Consider the following 14,694-nt stretch of genomic DNA (forward strand, 5'->3'; position numbering starts at 1 on the left):
TGAGGAAATGTCCTTCACAGAAGATGGAGTGGGAAATATTTTAACAGCAATTGAGGATGTATTCAAAATCAACCACAATGAAAGAAACAAGCAAGTTATTTTTTTAAATATGTATTGATTAAAACCACAGTGTTGTTTCTGAATACCATTTGGGTAGATTGTATAAGGAAGGAGTCATGGTGTCCTAAAACTAAAACAAGCAGGTGTGAAAATGACAATAGCTGGCTGAAACTATTAGAATTTTCTTGTAGGATTATAAAAATACTTTCTGGATCCCCCTAGATTCCCATTCCCTGAGAATCAACAGTGGCCTCCCCATTCTAAAATAATCCATGTATTATCATTTTCATAAAACAAGTAGATTTAAAGGCAAAGATACCCTGCTAATGTCTATTGAGTCAGCCTTTACATATATTTATATTGTCAATGAAATCTTGCTCTGCTCACCACTGACACCCTGACTCTCATGTTCTCTGCCAAATGAACTGAAAGAGAAGCACAGTGTGTAGAATGGAAGAAAGAGATTATCACAGACCCTGGTGTAGGAAGTGGAATTTATTGCAGAATGAAGTGAAACACTCCTAAGGGAGAGAGTGGGCAATGACCAAAAGAACTACTGCTTAGTCTTACAGTACAAAGCGGATCCATACTACTTTTTGAATTTTAGGGCAGCTTTCTGTAAAGTGGTGATGGATAGTTCCACTTACATTAACTCTTAAGGGAAGCAGCAAAAGTATGTAATTGTAAAAAATACTATTACATTCATTATTTGTTTGTTTATATAAATGTGTGTGGGGAGCACTTGTACCATTGTCACTTTGTACATTGCTCCTCCTTGCTTATTGATGATCCCCTTAGGAATTTCCCTGTCATTGTGCCTCAATGTTCTAGTGAATGAATGAATATGAATGCCAGCAGTATGTTTATATTTATAGTGTAGTTTATATATTTTTATTAGGTGACTGAAGTAGCTCCGCTGGAGAGTGGGAGGCAAACCTCGGGCTTGCTCAGGCTGATTATGGAAGCCACAATACAGAGCTGAGTGCCCCAGGATGATAAGAGCAGAGATGAAAATATGCTGTTTTTCAAATTAATCTTATTAGCATATATTATTTACACATAATAGTGGGTTTCATGATAACATTTTTATACCAGTCCCCAAAATGTTTTACAGACAAACCAACCTGTTCCATACTTAATGGTAGCCTTCAGCTTTGAGTTTTTCTTCTGTGCCTTTGGTGGTTATTAGGCTACAGTTGTACCATAAATACTGTTAAGTCTGGAGATACAGAGAAGTCATCCAACATACTCTTGACTGAGTGGAGCAGATGGATCTATTTTAGAGTATTTTCAATGTCTTCTGAAATAATTCTGGGTTTTGGCTTTGTTCTGACTACCAGGGAATTGCCTTTTCTGGCCAAAAAGGCAATTTGAACAGAGAGTAGAAGAGACCTGAATTCAGCAACCCTGCTCCACTGTGTATTAGACAGTTGCGAGAACTAAATGAAAGGTTTATTTGCTTTTAGTGTAATGGTATATTTTCAATCATCTAAGATGTCTCCTGAGACCATAAGGACCTTGAAGTAGACACAGAAGAGCCTAGACTTGTGTAGAGAGTGGGAGTGGGTGGGGAAGCAGGTTGACAAACCACGAGAATTTGGGTGTGTGCACCAGGATGAATCAAAGGGTTTCTTAAAATAGCAGTTTTAAATGTGAAACCAACCTTTCATTTGTCTGAGCCTTTATGCTAACGTGATTATTTAACCAACTCTGAGCTTCCTGGCAGGCAGAGGAAAACAAATGTTTTACTTTATATGATTTTTTTAAATTATTTATTTATTTATTTGTTATGTATACAGTGTTCTATCTGCATGTTTTGCCTGTATACCAGAAGAGAGTACCAGATGCCTTTATAGATGGTTGTGAGCCATCAATGGTTGTTGGGAATTGAACTCATGACCCCTGGAAGAGCTGCTAGTGTTCTTAACCTCTGAGCCATCTCTCCAGCCCCTATTTTATTTATTTCTATATCATGAGCCCCCTGCCCCCCAAGTTTATAAAAGATTGAGATGGATAACTTATCAGATTCTTAGACTTAGATATTGTCATTTGAAGATGCAGGATCTCTTTTAAAGTTTGTTAGGCTTGTATCTCAAAGAATTTTTAAAAACTTTAAAGGAAACAAGGAAATTTTTATTGAAGTTTCAGAGAAAATAATAATAAGGCAGGTAAGCTACAGAACTTGGCAGCTTGTGGGAGATGAAAGATGGAAAAAGCAAAAGTTAATCTTTATCAGTTAAGATCCAGTAAGCAACCAGCCCCAGCAATGGAATTTTGCTAGCCATTGTGTAGGTGTACACACACACACACACACACACACACACACACACACACACACACACACACACCCCACATTGCATGCGAAGATAAATGGGGGAGAAAGAAGAGAGGGATGGAAGAGGGAAGGAGAGAGAGAGAGAGAGAGAGAGAGAGAGAGAGAGAGAGAGAGAGAGAATAATAGAGAGAGAAATAGAGAGAGGGTATCAGGGCAAGAAGTCTTAGGATTTTGGCCAAAATCTAAATAAAAGAGTAAATGAAGAAGAGAAAAAAAACTTCCTAAGTTAGAACTCAGAAAGTGGGTGAGCTTAACAGTGAGGTTGTGTAAGCAATTGCATAAAGGGAGAGCCTTTTGGGGACATATAAGTATGCATCTCATTAAGGGGATGGTCATCCCCTAAGATGTTTTTAGGTGTGTCTTGAGAATCTAAACCAGGACTTTCTCCTTGTCTCCTCCTCTGGGAAAGAGATGTTCCTTCTGTCTCCACCAAAGGGTATTATCAGAGATTGTTGAAGACATTTGTAAAAGTGGGTTACTGACCAAGGAACCATTGAGTTTATTTTAGGAGATGCCACCACACTGGTATTCATGTCTCAGAGAGGTCCCCAGATATGGGAGACACCTGCTGTCATTGGTGAAAAGGTAAACATGTCAATGTCATGTTTACCAGAGGAAGCTGGCATTGATAAGCATGTGTCCCAAGTGGTGCTTTCATCCCTGTTCTCTCTGCCTAGCATTCCCCTCTCAAAACCAGTTCTTCAGGAGGGCCCAATACTTTCTTGCTATTCAATTCTTCAGTCTAGCATTCTCCCAGGTGAGTCATGCAGATCACTTTGCCACTAGGACAAAAGCAATCAATAGCGTATTCATCCATAAAGGCTATGACCCTCAACAATGACAAGATAACCCCACAAGTGCAGTAGGGACTCATAAGGGACAATCAGCAGCCTTCTAATTGCACTTAAGGACTGTGCAAAAGGAAGGAGTTCATGCCTGGTACTTCAAACCTAGCCAATTACCTATGGCTGGTCATGGACCCTGGAGAAGAGCCCACTATCTTTGTTTCTGTTTCTACATATTTGTCCTAATATCATATGTTAAACCAAATTTATATTGTACCCATGATTATAAAATGATTCCACCTATCTGTTTGTGAAGTTTCTGCCCTGCTCTGCCATGAGGCTCACCTTTTTCATATTGTGAGCTTCCATAATTGGCTGGAGTAACATTAACATGCATTTTTTTTCTCCCAGATGAATCAGGGCCCTGAATAAACTGGGCAGCTAGACATGTGCTCTACCACTGAGCTGATATTTCTGGGCCACTAAAATTTTTTTCAGGTAAATTAAATTGTTGAAGACAGCCTTGAACTAGCAATCCTCCTGCCTCAGGCTCTAGAGTAGATGGGATTGTAGGGGCATACTACCATACTGGGCAGTCACACCACAATTTATAACTGAATTAAACACCAACGGTTCCCTTTTATATGTCTCACAGATACAAAATTTGTGATAATGACATTGTGTAGGGCACCAAGTGAGAAGAAACTGTGCCTCTGTGCTGGATCCTGATGTAATCTGTATAATGCAAGTCTAGTGCAGAATTTGAAGATCAGATACATGAATATGCCTGTGACATCCATCCTTGCCTGGACTGCTGACCATAGAAGCATTAATAAAGCTCACATTCCCAGGCCAGGAACACTGCTATGGCTGTACGCTCTGTGGTATTCCTGACCCATATTCTCAGACTGTGGTGAGCAGGATTTACCTTGTGTCTTCACAGATGAGAAGAAGCCTGGTTGAGTTATAGACCTAATGGAGTGTCAGCGTGCCTCTGCTGCAGGACATAGGCAACATCTCAGAAGCAGCTTTGGAAGAGCATGAGAACCCTGATGAGGGTTCTAAGGTCTGCATTGTAGAGAATGGAAGTGTCAGATTACAAAACAATAACTGTTACTGTGTCTTGCCTCAAAAAGGCTCAGAAGGATGAAAAGGTGCCTTGGTGATCAGGTGGCCCCACTGAAATATTTGCTGAAAATTGAACCTCAGGCATCACATTCATCTACCTGCTAGATAGGCTAATTCCATTCCATTTATGTTTCACTATGAATCTTACAGAATTGAAGGTTTTTATTCTGGTTTGATGTTTCTGAAAGTTGCTTTTCTCATTGCTGTGATGAAATACATGAAAAAGAAAGGATCATTTTGCCTCAGGTTGGGGCATGCAGTCTGTCATGGCAGGGAAGGTATGGAGTGGGCAACACCACAGTGGTGGGAGGACAAGGCTCCTTGCTCACATTTTTGTGTGCCAGGATATGGATCGGGCCTTACGATGGTTAGTGCATCACTTGATCCAAGCTGGAATGAACCAGGCAAGGGGACTTCACCTAAAGAGTTGACTCCATTAGATTGGTCTGTGAGCAAGCCTGTGAGGATTTTCTTGATTGATAATTGATATTAAAGGACTCAGCTCACTATCGGTGGTGCCATCCCTGGGCATGTTGTCCTGAGGTATGTAAGAAAGCAAACTTGAGAAAGTCAGGAGGAGCAAGCGAGTAAGCAACATTCCTCCATGGCCTGCTTAATTCCTGCTTCCTGGTTCCTGCCTTAAGTTCCTGCCCTGACTTTCCTCATGATGGACTATAAAATATAAGATGAAATAAGCGTAAGTTGCTATTGTTCATGGTGGTTTTATCATATCAATAAGAAGGACACTAAGACAAGGCCTAAAAAGGGCAAGGCTATAATTCAAAAGGCCCTTCCAGCAGCAGCCATTTCTTCCCAACATTACCCCAGCAGGGGACCAAGTGGCCTGTGTAGGGGCATTTCACATTCTGACCCATAACAACAGACTTGACAGTGACTTCTAAAAGTAATTCGACTTTCATTTGGGCTCAAGTGAAGCACATCTTTTTTCTCAAAGGCAAATCATGTCTTCAGTATCTTCCAATGGCTACTGTTTCTCCATTTGTTACTGCATAGGAGTCAACATTAAAATTATTTTCTAGTCCACCATGGTAACTTACCATTCTACAACAGAAAGGGAGCTACGCTTCCTTTTCTTCCTGTGGGAAAGCGAAGCCCTGGCTTCCCTCACAGGTGTTTGCACATTTATTTGGAGTTCTTCGGTAAGCACCCCCCCTTCTGTAATTTTGAGGGAGAATAAGTTGCCATACAGAACTCCTGGGCAGCACTTCAGAAAACTAGAAACGCCTGGAGATTTCCCTCCTTGTCTAGTTTTATTTTATTTGTAAACAGTTCATGGAAGGCTACCCAGTGTGCATAGCAATGGATCAGAGTTAAGGTAAATTATCTAAAGAGAGATAATCTGAGTTCCAGATAAGTGCCTTACTCTTAGCTTTTCTGTGCTTTATTTATAAAACAGCAAGTTATGTGTACAATGCTTGCTGCAAGAATATATTATGGGGTGGCAAGATCAGATGAGCTAAGATTCTGAAAGTACTTTATAACTCTAACAGGCCTGTACAGATATACACAAACTAGCATGCGTGTGCTTCCTGAACCTATGAATAGACCTGTACTGGGGAGATTCTGGGGCACTTCTGCTGCTGCTGTTCTCCTTGGTTAAGCACAGTTGGGCCACACTAATCTGGTATAATATGGTAAACTGTGCCTGCCTCCCTGTGAGCCTGGGAGTGCTTCACTCTTTAAAGCAGAGATCCTGGAGTAGAAAAGAGAGTGTTTTGCCTATCTGTCTCTCAATGGTGCCCCACCCCATGTTGTACTGTCCCCTAGGTGACAAAAAGAATACCACCATCTGTCGCCACTGCTCAACTTTTGAACTTGAGGATCGTGTCTAATCCTCAAACTCATGCCCTCTAGGGAGGCCCAGTATTCCATACTGAAGAGGAGCTTTCTGGGTCCCAACTGCCATCATGGATCACAGATCAGGCCGAGTGGCCACCACCAGGGGGAAAAAGTGCCTAAGCTCAGGCTTGCACAGGCTGCCTATGTGGCACCCCAATTCACACAGGCAGACACAGTTAGACCATTCTGTACTCTTGTTTCTCCATCACTGTGCACAAAGCCATCCCCCACAGCTGGGGCTTAGAAGTCTCTCAGGGGTGTGGTCTCCTTCAGTAATCAATGGTTTCTTTTTCCTTCCTGTTGAAAGGGTTGTAGGGCCTCACAGTTGTGACCATTCGAGACAATGGGGCCTGGTGACGGAATCGGTCATCTTCCATTGATTGTCGTAAAAAGCTAGGACGAGAATGGGCACAAGGAGAAAAAAAATGACATAAATAATTAACATGAAAACAAATATTTCATCTTTTATCCAACTAATGAGCCACAGAATTGGAAAGGGAAAGAGGGGTTAGAGAATAGCACAGGGGGAGGCTGAGAAAGTGTCCTCTTCCCCCCCCCCCCAAGCCCTGCTTTGTGTACTGTGCCATGTGCATTCCATTGTATTCTGTTTCTGAGAATGTATCCAAGATTTACAGCAAATGCTTAGGAAAGAGGTGGACATAGATTGATCCAAAAACTTGTGTAGGAAGTCTGTGATGAAAGGACCCAGGAGGCAGGGCCACATCAGGAGGGAGAGGGCATTTGTATGGAGCCTGCTTGGAGGAGGTGGCCAAGGAAGGTGGGTGGCAAACACATGGGAAGGCAGGCAACTAAGCCTGGTGAGAGGCCAGTGAGTGAGAGAAGCAGACACAGGCTGTCCAGCCACTGAACTGAGGAGCAGGGTGTGGAGTCTGCATTGCTGTGTCTGACCTGGAGTGAAGCTGTCTGCTTGCTCAGCTCTTACGTCACTATGTCTTAGTTTGCTGGTCCGCACGCATAGTAGGAATAAATCTACCTTACCAAACTTTTCCTAAGAATTGATGGAAAGAAAACTGAGAATGTGGACTGCTATGAAGAGAAGGTTTTACCCCTTGGGTTACCATTCCAGAGCAGGGTTGGTGAGCATCATACCAATTATTATCAACAAACGCAAGAACCTTCTGTGTGTAGAACTCCGCTGTGAATGCACCATGAGGTTGGTCCCATACACACACTGCAAGGCTTGTATGAAGCAAAAAGTTAGAGAGCCACTGTGGGAAAGTAACTCCCATGCAGCCATCCAATATGAAGTAGCTTTAGATTTGGGCTGTACTTAACATGATATTGTATGTATGTATGTATCTTTAAAAACCTGTGTTGTAGGAAATGGCCCAGCTTTTGTGCAGGCAACATCCTTGAGTAAGGACCATACAGAGAACACCAGAATCCAATGGAAATAAGAGTTGAGAGACATGTTTGCATACCTCTTCCTTCTTATCTACCTCAACATGTCTCCATCTCTTCCTTGTGCATCTCTTCTCATTGTCTCTTTCCCATCTATTCTGCATTTAGCCCCCATGTGAATCGGAAGGCACTTGGGGTTCATTACACCTGTTTTAAGATTCAGAATGGATGGAGTAGCAGAGGAAACAGGCAGCCACTTCGGATGGCCCAGGCCTCTACAGGGATATGGGGAAAGGACTAGAAGATTACAACATACTCAGTCAGCCACTCCAGAGACAGGCATAGGTGTCTAAAAGGAGAGGAGCAGATTACAAAAGTGCAGAAGTCATTCACCGGAGCCAAAATTGCCAGCGTTCCCAGATAACATGCTCAGAACAAAACACAACAGGGAACATGCATTAGGCCATGGAGAGACAATCGGGGAAACCACTCACGCTCACGGAGTCCTTACCATATGCAGTGGGCAGACACATGGCTCTACACTTTGCCTAGGAATTTTCAGAAAAGCACTTCAATAGTGCTACAAAAATATCAGAGATGTCAGAGACGGGACTACATGGGGGAGAGCTTTGATGGCCTGCCTTCCTGCTAGGCACATCATCCTTATTATGACAATGGAGCGATAATTTAAATTTACACTCCTCCTTTCCCTCTGGACTGTGCTGCAGACTGGGCAGAGTGGAGCCAACACAAGCCATCCCGAGCTGGGGAAACACTCTGGCTGTTGCTACTAATTCTATCTGTTCTTCACTCCCAGATTAAGAGCCTCAGGCAAGCCACCTAACAGGATTCCATGTCCTCACTTTGGGGTAATAAATGACATCCTTGTGTGTGTTGGAGACAACTGTGGAAGCAGTCAGAAACCTGAAGGCATGGGGACATTCCCATGAAAAGAGTTGAGTTTTTCTCTTTGGTTGCAAAACAAAGGTATGCGTTTTAACTTAGAAGTAGAGGTTTATCTGAAAGACAAAAGGAGCCTTTTGCCCCCTCTGGGATTGTCTGCTTCTGTAGCAGTGCAGATGTGTGGGAAGGTGTTACAGCAACAGGATGTCTGGGTAAAGCCTCACACAGTTGGGGTTTAAGGAGGATTGTGAACAAAATGGAGAGGCGAGAAATGCCTGCATTTGCTCTAATGGGAGTCTTTGAGTTGGAAATCTAAACCATGAACCCTAGTCAGAATTTTTATCTTCACTCTGGTATCCTGACAGGTACAAGGATATATTTAATGGTTGGCACTGTTTATTTATGTTCTTCATATGCAACAAAATTGTAATTGTTTCAGTGCCCACCAGCTGTGCTTTCAGGGATGGATTTGAAATGTGTCTTGACATTGACCTTGGCAATGATATCTTGGATATCACACCAAAAGCTGAGGCTACAAGTCAAAAATAGATGAGGATGTAGCAAATTAAAGCTACCACTGAACAAGGAAAATAAAATTCTCAACCTAAGGATTGGGAAAAATACTTGTGACCTATATGTCTTATAAGAGTTAACATCTAAGATATACAAAAAACTCTTGCAACACAACCACAAAAACCTCAATGAGTAAAGGACCTTCATAGACATTCTTCAAAAAAGACAAAACTGTGAAAAAAGTATGTGAAAAAATTTTCAAATCACTAATGACCTGCGAATGTAAATAAAAACTCGATGAGATATTATCTCACACTCATTAGGATGAGATGATTCTTATCAAAGGCAGAAGAGACAGGGGACACTGGAGAGATTGGAGAAGAGGGAGTCTTTCACAACGTTGATGGAATGGAGATTGGTGCAGTCATTATGTAAATCAGCATGGGAGGCCCTGGGCATATAAAACATGGAGCTCAGAGATGATGTAGCAATCCCATTTCAGGTACATGTGCATCCAAGGATATGAGAACTGCTTCAAAGAGACACCTATATCACATGTCCATAATAGCCAAGATATGGAATAATCCAGTTGCCTATGGAGGGATGCGTGAATTATGACCTAACTATACACATCAAAATTCCCCCTGGAATATTCTTCAGTCTTAAAAAAGAAGCTGAATAATATAAAAAGGAGATTCTGACATTTGCTATAACATGGGCAAACCTAGAGGGCATTGTGTACAGTGAACGACCTAGAAATAGAAGAAAAACCTTGCATGATCACAAGTAATGTGAATTTATATTTAAAAAAACTAAATATACAAAGTCAGAGAGCAGTGGTTAGAGAGGATGGACGATTGGTAGGAGGAAATGGAGAGATGTAGGTCAGAGGATAAGCCTCGGCACTAGATAAGAATAAGCCTAGAGATGTAGCACGAGATGAGGACTATGGGTAATATGCAGTGTACTGCATTCAGAAATTTTGTTTTTGTGAGTAGATTTTGGTTGTTTTCACAAAACTGACAGATGATGGGCATGTTCATCTGTTTGACTAGATAACCATTTCATTATCTATATATGTATCCTATAACACCATATTCTTTTAGATACAGTAAATTGTATTTTTTAATTATACATATAAATATTGAGATTGGAAAAATGTCTTGGAAGTAAATTAAATTGAATTCCAACTATTAGCCTGAAGATTACTGACTTCGTATTGAGATGTTCAGCATCCAAGTGGTTATCCAGTCAAACTAGAAATTTAGATATGCTGAGAAAGCCCATTGTCAGTGGAACCCTTCCTCTCTTTTAATGTTGTACTTACAGAACAACATTGTGGTATGTGGAATTCACAAAAGGCTTGAGGTGGCCCTTGCCACCCTCCTAAGAGTCCCTTCTACCCTTTATGGGGCTGCTGTCACCTGACTCTCACACATCTGACAGCAAGCAAGTCCTTCCCTTCTGAGAGTCACTCCTTGAAGCAATTCCCCTGTGAGATCTTCAGCACCTCACAAGCCCTTGCAGCTTGTAAGTGCGTGCCTCATTCTCCTCATGTGGGAAATGTGGTTGGTAAGAGCCACCCAGACAGTAACAGCAACTGAGTGTGCAGAGCGATGTCCCGCTAGGGTTCTGGATATCATCCTTTGCTGCAGTTTCTGTCTTGTTCACTTCCTTCTTGTGAACAAGCTGTGCTCCTATGAACTGCTGGAACACCATCAGTATGTGATAATATAATCAGAGAACATGTGAATTAAACAAAATGAACAACTGGGCGTCACTCTTCTGGCATGCTGTTCCCATTTACCACTGCTTCTTTCCAGAATATTCCAGTCCTTCGAAAGAGGAGCTCTACTTAATGGTCAAGCCCTAGCTTCAGGCCGCAGAAAGCCCTTCCTAGCCACAGAGCACAGACTCCAGATGCCAGTATTATGAGACATCTCTAAGATATTAGCCTGCTTCAGGACTTCAAATTATTTTATTTCTTCAGTTACTTGTAGTTTTGTTGTTTGTTTGCTTATTTGTTTGTTTTGAGACAGGGTCTCATGATCTAGCCATAACTGACCTGGAACATTTTATGTAGACCAAGCATGCCTTGACCTCACAGAGATATGCCTGTCCTTACCTTCCAAGTGAGTGCTGGGATTAAAGGCATGTGCCACCATGCCTGACCCTCCTGTGTTCTTCTTTAGTGTCTATTTCACAATTCTGGATTTAAGTGTGTGGTCATGCGCATTCAGTGCCTGGCTCAAGCAGAGATGAATATGTGATAAATGAAATATTCCCCTACTGAAAGAATGTGATCTAGACAAAAAGGTACCTTTGGGGAGGGTCCCCCATCATACGTTGTTCACTTGCACAGGCTAGCCTTAGCCTCAGGTAGCACCTGCATTTCAGAACTGTGTAGTCATTTTTTGTTCAAGGCCAGAACCTCCACCAAGTGCTTTCAGATTTGAGGTATGATGAGAACAGTGTGCTTCTCTCACTACTGATTGCCAATAAATATTTCTCCATTTTCTCCACCCACTGCCTTCTGTTTCAATATGCAAAAACGGGCATTAAAATATGTGTGAGTTTCAACAGAACTTTTTTCTTTGTAAAAAGACATTCACAAGAATCAAATGTGGCTATTGCTGCACACCCTAGGTAGCATGCAGCTTTGATAACAGCAGATTAATGACATATGTGCGTAACTGGGGGGCTGCAGAGGTGAAGATGGTTTCTCACAATATGCTCCAAATTAGAGCCCTAAGGACCACTGTTAGCATGGTAAACTCTACCATTAACCTGCATTTTTCCCCCCAAGACAATTTTGAGTAAAGTTACCCTCAGTAAGAAAATGAACTGCTTTCTTTTTTGGTCTTGACATTCCATTTTTCTTCAGGATTGCAAATTTACTCTTAGAATTTAATTGTTCTTTAATGGAATAATCATAATTATCATTTCTCTTTCTAATGTATGTGAGCACGCTGAGTAATAAGATTCCTACTTACCGGCTCATCTCTGAATCTGGTGATGGGGTTGTTGATGGAATATTAGAATTTGTTGGGTGGGTGGCTGTGAAATGAACCTTGCCGGTGTATCCTGGAATATTTGCCGCACTGAAGTCAAGAGTGAGAAGAAGGGCATGAAAAGAAATTAAAATAATGATTTGTGAAATAGTCATAGTAACTAAACCCAAATACAAAAAAAACATGAAGGAAGATGCAGTCGAGTTGTTTTTCCTTGATAAGGTCTAGAGCTTAGGTATAGAAGCAGGAAAGGAGGCACAGGTATGCACACATAGATAGGCAACATGTCAACTCTGGCAATAAAGTACTTACTCCAAGTGTGGTCTCACTATTATTTTAAGAGTGTGTATGTGTGTGTGTGTGTGTGTGTGTGTGTGTGTATGTGTATGTGTGTGTGTGTGTGTGTGTGTGTACCACTGATCTCAGCTGCATACTGAAGGAAGATGGAAGTTTTGCTGAAGCAGTGGATCTATGCCACACATAACTCTGTCCTGCAAACTCTAGTAACAGTAAAGACACATACATGTGTTAACACTCATGGTGTTTTTTTGTCAGATGTATTTCTTGCCACCTTAGAATTCATATCCCTGATTTCAGACACCTTTCTGAAACTCTGCATTGACAGTACGTGTATATCCACACAGCATCTCCCCACTGACTTGTTTATTTTACACCACCCACTGGTCTGTTTCCTCCTTTCCTTCCCTGCCACGGGCAGAGTGAGAAAATGTGAAACACTGGGGAAGGTTCTGTAGTGTACAGCGAACACCTCTCCAGCAACCTAGAATGATTTAACTCAGTCATTCAGGAAAACATGAAAAATCACTCATATGCTTGCCTCTCAATAACATTCAAAATGGTTTACCCAGATGGCTTCCTAGGAAGAAGGAGAGGGTGAAGCACAGGGTCCCACATGAGGTTCAAGCGTGGGGACTGATTATAACATGATACCTTAACTACTACGAGTACAACAAAAAAGCAGATTGAATTGTACACCAAAGAGCATGGGCATTCTGCAGGTTACCAAGCCCAGAGCTGACTCCCATCAGCATTGCTGTCTCAGCCTGCTTGCCACCTTACAGCAGACAAATTGCAGCCACCATCACAAATACACACAAGTCGTAACTTTTCAGCTCTGTGGTTTTGTGCCTCCCTTCTCCCTTTCTTTGAGAGCATGACATCCCAAGCTTATTTCTTACTCAAAATTTACACTAATACTAAATAAAGGGCTACTAAATAACAACCAAAGTCTACTGAAGGAGAATGTCTCTTCTGTGGATGTCTTGGCTTTATTCTTTCCATGTATCCAATGTGCGGAAACGAAACCTTCTCTGGGAATGAATGACTTATGCTTAGAGAAAATTTGCAAGGTGGAGCTTAAGGAATGTTGCTTCTTATTATGGACTATATCTTAAACATCATTCGAAGGCCCTTGTATTGACAGATGGATCTTTAGCTTGGGGTACCATTAAAAGGTGGTAGAGCCTTTGGGATATAAGGCCCATAGAAAGGGGATTAGGGGGAGTGCTCCTAGGAGGTTCTTAGGAGGTTAGGAGGTTAGTAGGAGGTAGTCTCTGTGTGTATACTGGTTGCGATGTGAACAGACTTCTCCAGGATTTCTCTATTTCCATGGTATATGTGCCACCACAGACCCAGAGAGAGAGACTCTCTCTCTCTCTCTCTCTCTCTCTCTCTCTATATATATATATATATATATATATATATATTATATATATATCTTTTTCTCTTTATAGTTGATGTCTTAAAATGTCAGGTGACAGGAAAACAAAAGAGATGTCATTGAGACAAGTGCAGGCTCTAGTGTCAGAGTGAAGGTAGAGTCAATGATTCTTTGTAACCAGCCCTGGGATCTGGAGTCTGGGTAGATCCTCCGTGCACATTATTGCCTCAGCCACGACATCAGGTGGTGATATAACCTAAAGGTTATATCATACTGTAATTTCTTGGTGTTGTTCCTATACTGATTATGTATTAGTAGCACAATATTAGGGGGAAACTATGTAGTGAGCAGGATGTTGCTCTGTGAGCTATCTTTTGAATGTGCCATTCTATGGCTATTGGTGATGCATTACTGGCTTAAAGCTAATAAACTGGGGACACCTCTACATTCACAAAATGAAGGAACATCACATCCATAGCCATGGGTCAGAATAAATTGTATGAATTAATGAATTTTCTGAGGCCAGGAAAAGGAACAACTAAAGACAAGGCCCTACACTGAGAGGGTTGAGAGGCCTGCTTCCGCAAACCTGTCTACCCCCTCACCACCTGTGAGATGGTACCAGCCATAGGGAAAGCTCTCTAGGCCCCAGCCTAGCCAACTGCCATTAAAAGAATAGAGACAAAACAATAAAAAATAAAATATTTACAAAACAGAAGTTTCATAGGTTTCAATGTAAAATGTAAAAAGTATACAAAGCTACAAAGACTTGCAGGTTGTTCCACACACTGAAAAAGCCTCCTTAGCTGTTTCAAAGATAGTGATATGTGGTACCAAATTCCAATATTCTGACTAAATCAGGAATTGCAGGGCCTGGGAATTTGGGCTTTCCATAGTTTCGAAAAGGTTCTAGAATGAGGCAAGGATCAGGAAACTTCTGTAAAATGAAGTTGGGAAGTCTGCTAGAAGGGCCTGGATGAGTGAACGAAAGCTGCCAAGTTCTGGGCAGTGTCCCTTGGGATTTCTTGGGAGTTTCTTAAGTGTAGCTGTAAGGTG

General features: G+C 41.7%; 1 protein-coding gene across 1 annotated transcript in view; it reads right to left on the minus strand.

Annotated features, from left to right (window-relative positions):
* Positions 1 to 6,437: 6,437 nt before the first annotated feature.
* Spata48 (spermatogenesis associated 48) overlaps positions 6,438 to 14,694 on the minus strand; it is a 46,218-nt gene continuing 37,961 nt past the window's right edge. Inside the window, exons 8-9 of the mRNA XM_027387737.2 lie at positions 11,940 to 12,047; positions 6,438 to 6,561 (exon numbers count right to left, since the gene is read on the minus strand). Of these exons, the coding sequence (XP_027243538.1) occupies positions 6,438 to 6,561; positions 11,940 to 12,047 (232 nt within the window). The remainder of the gene's footprint in view (positions 6,562 to 11,939; positions 12,048 to 14,694) is intronic.

This window comes from Cricetulus griseus (assembly GCF_003668045.3).
Source record: "Cricetulus griseus strain 17A/GY chromosome 1 unlocalized genomic scaffold, alternate assembly CriGri-PICRH-1.0 chr1_1, whole genome shotgun sequence".
Lineage (NCBI taxonomy): Eukaryota > Metazoa > Chordata > Mammalia > Rodentia > Cricetidae > Cricetulus > Cricetulus griseus.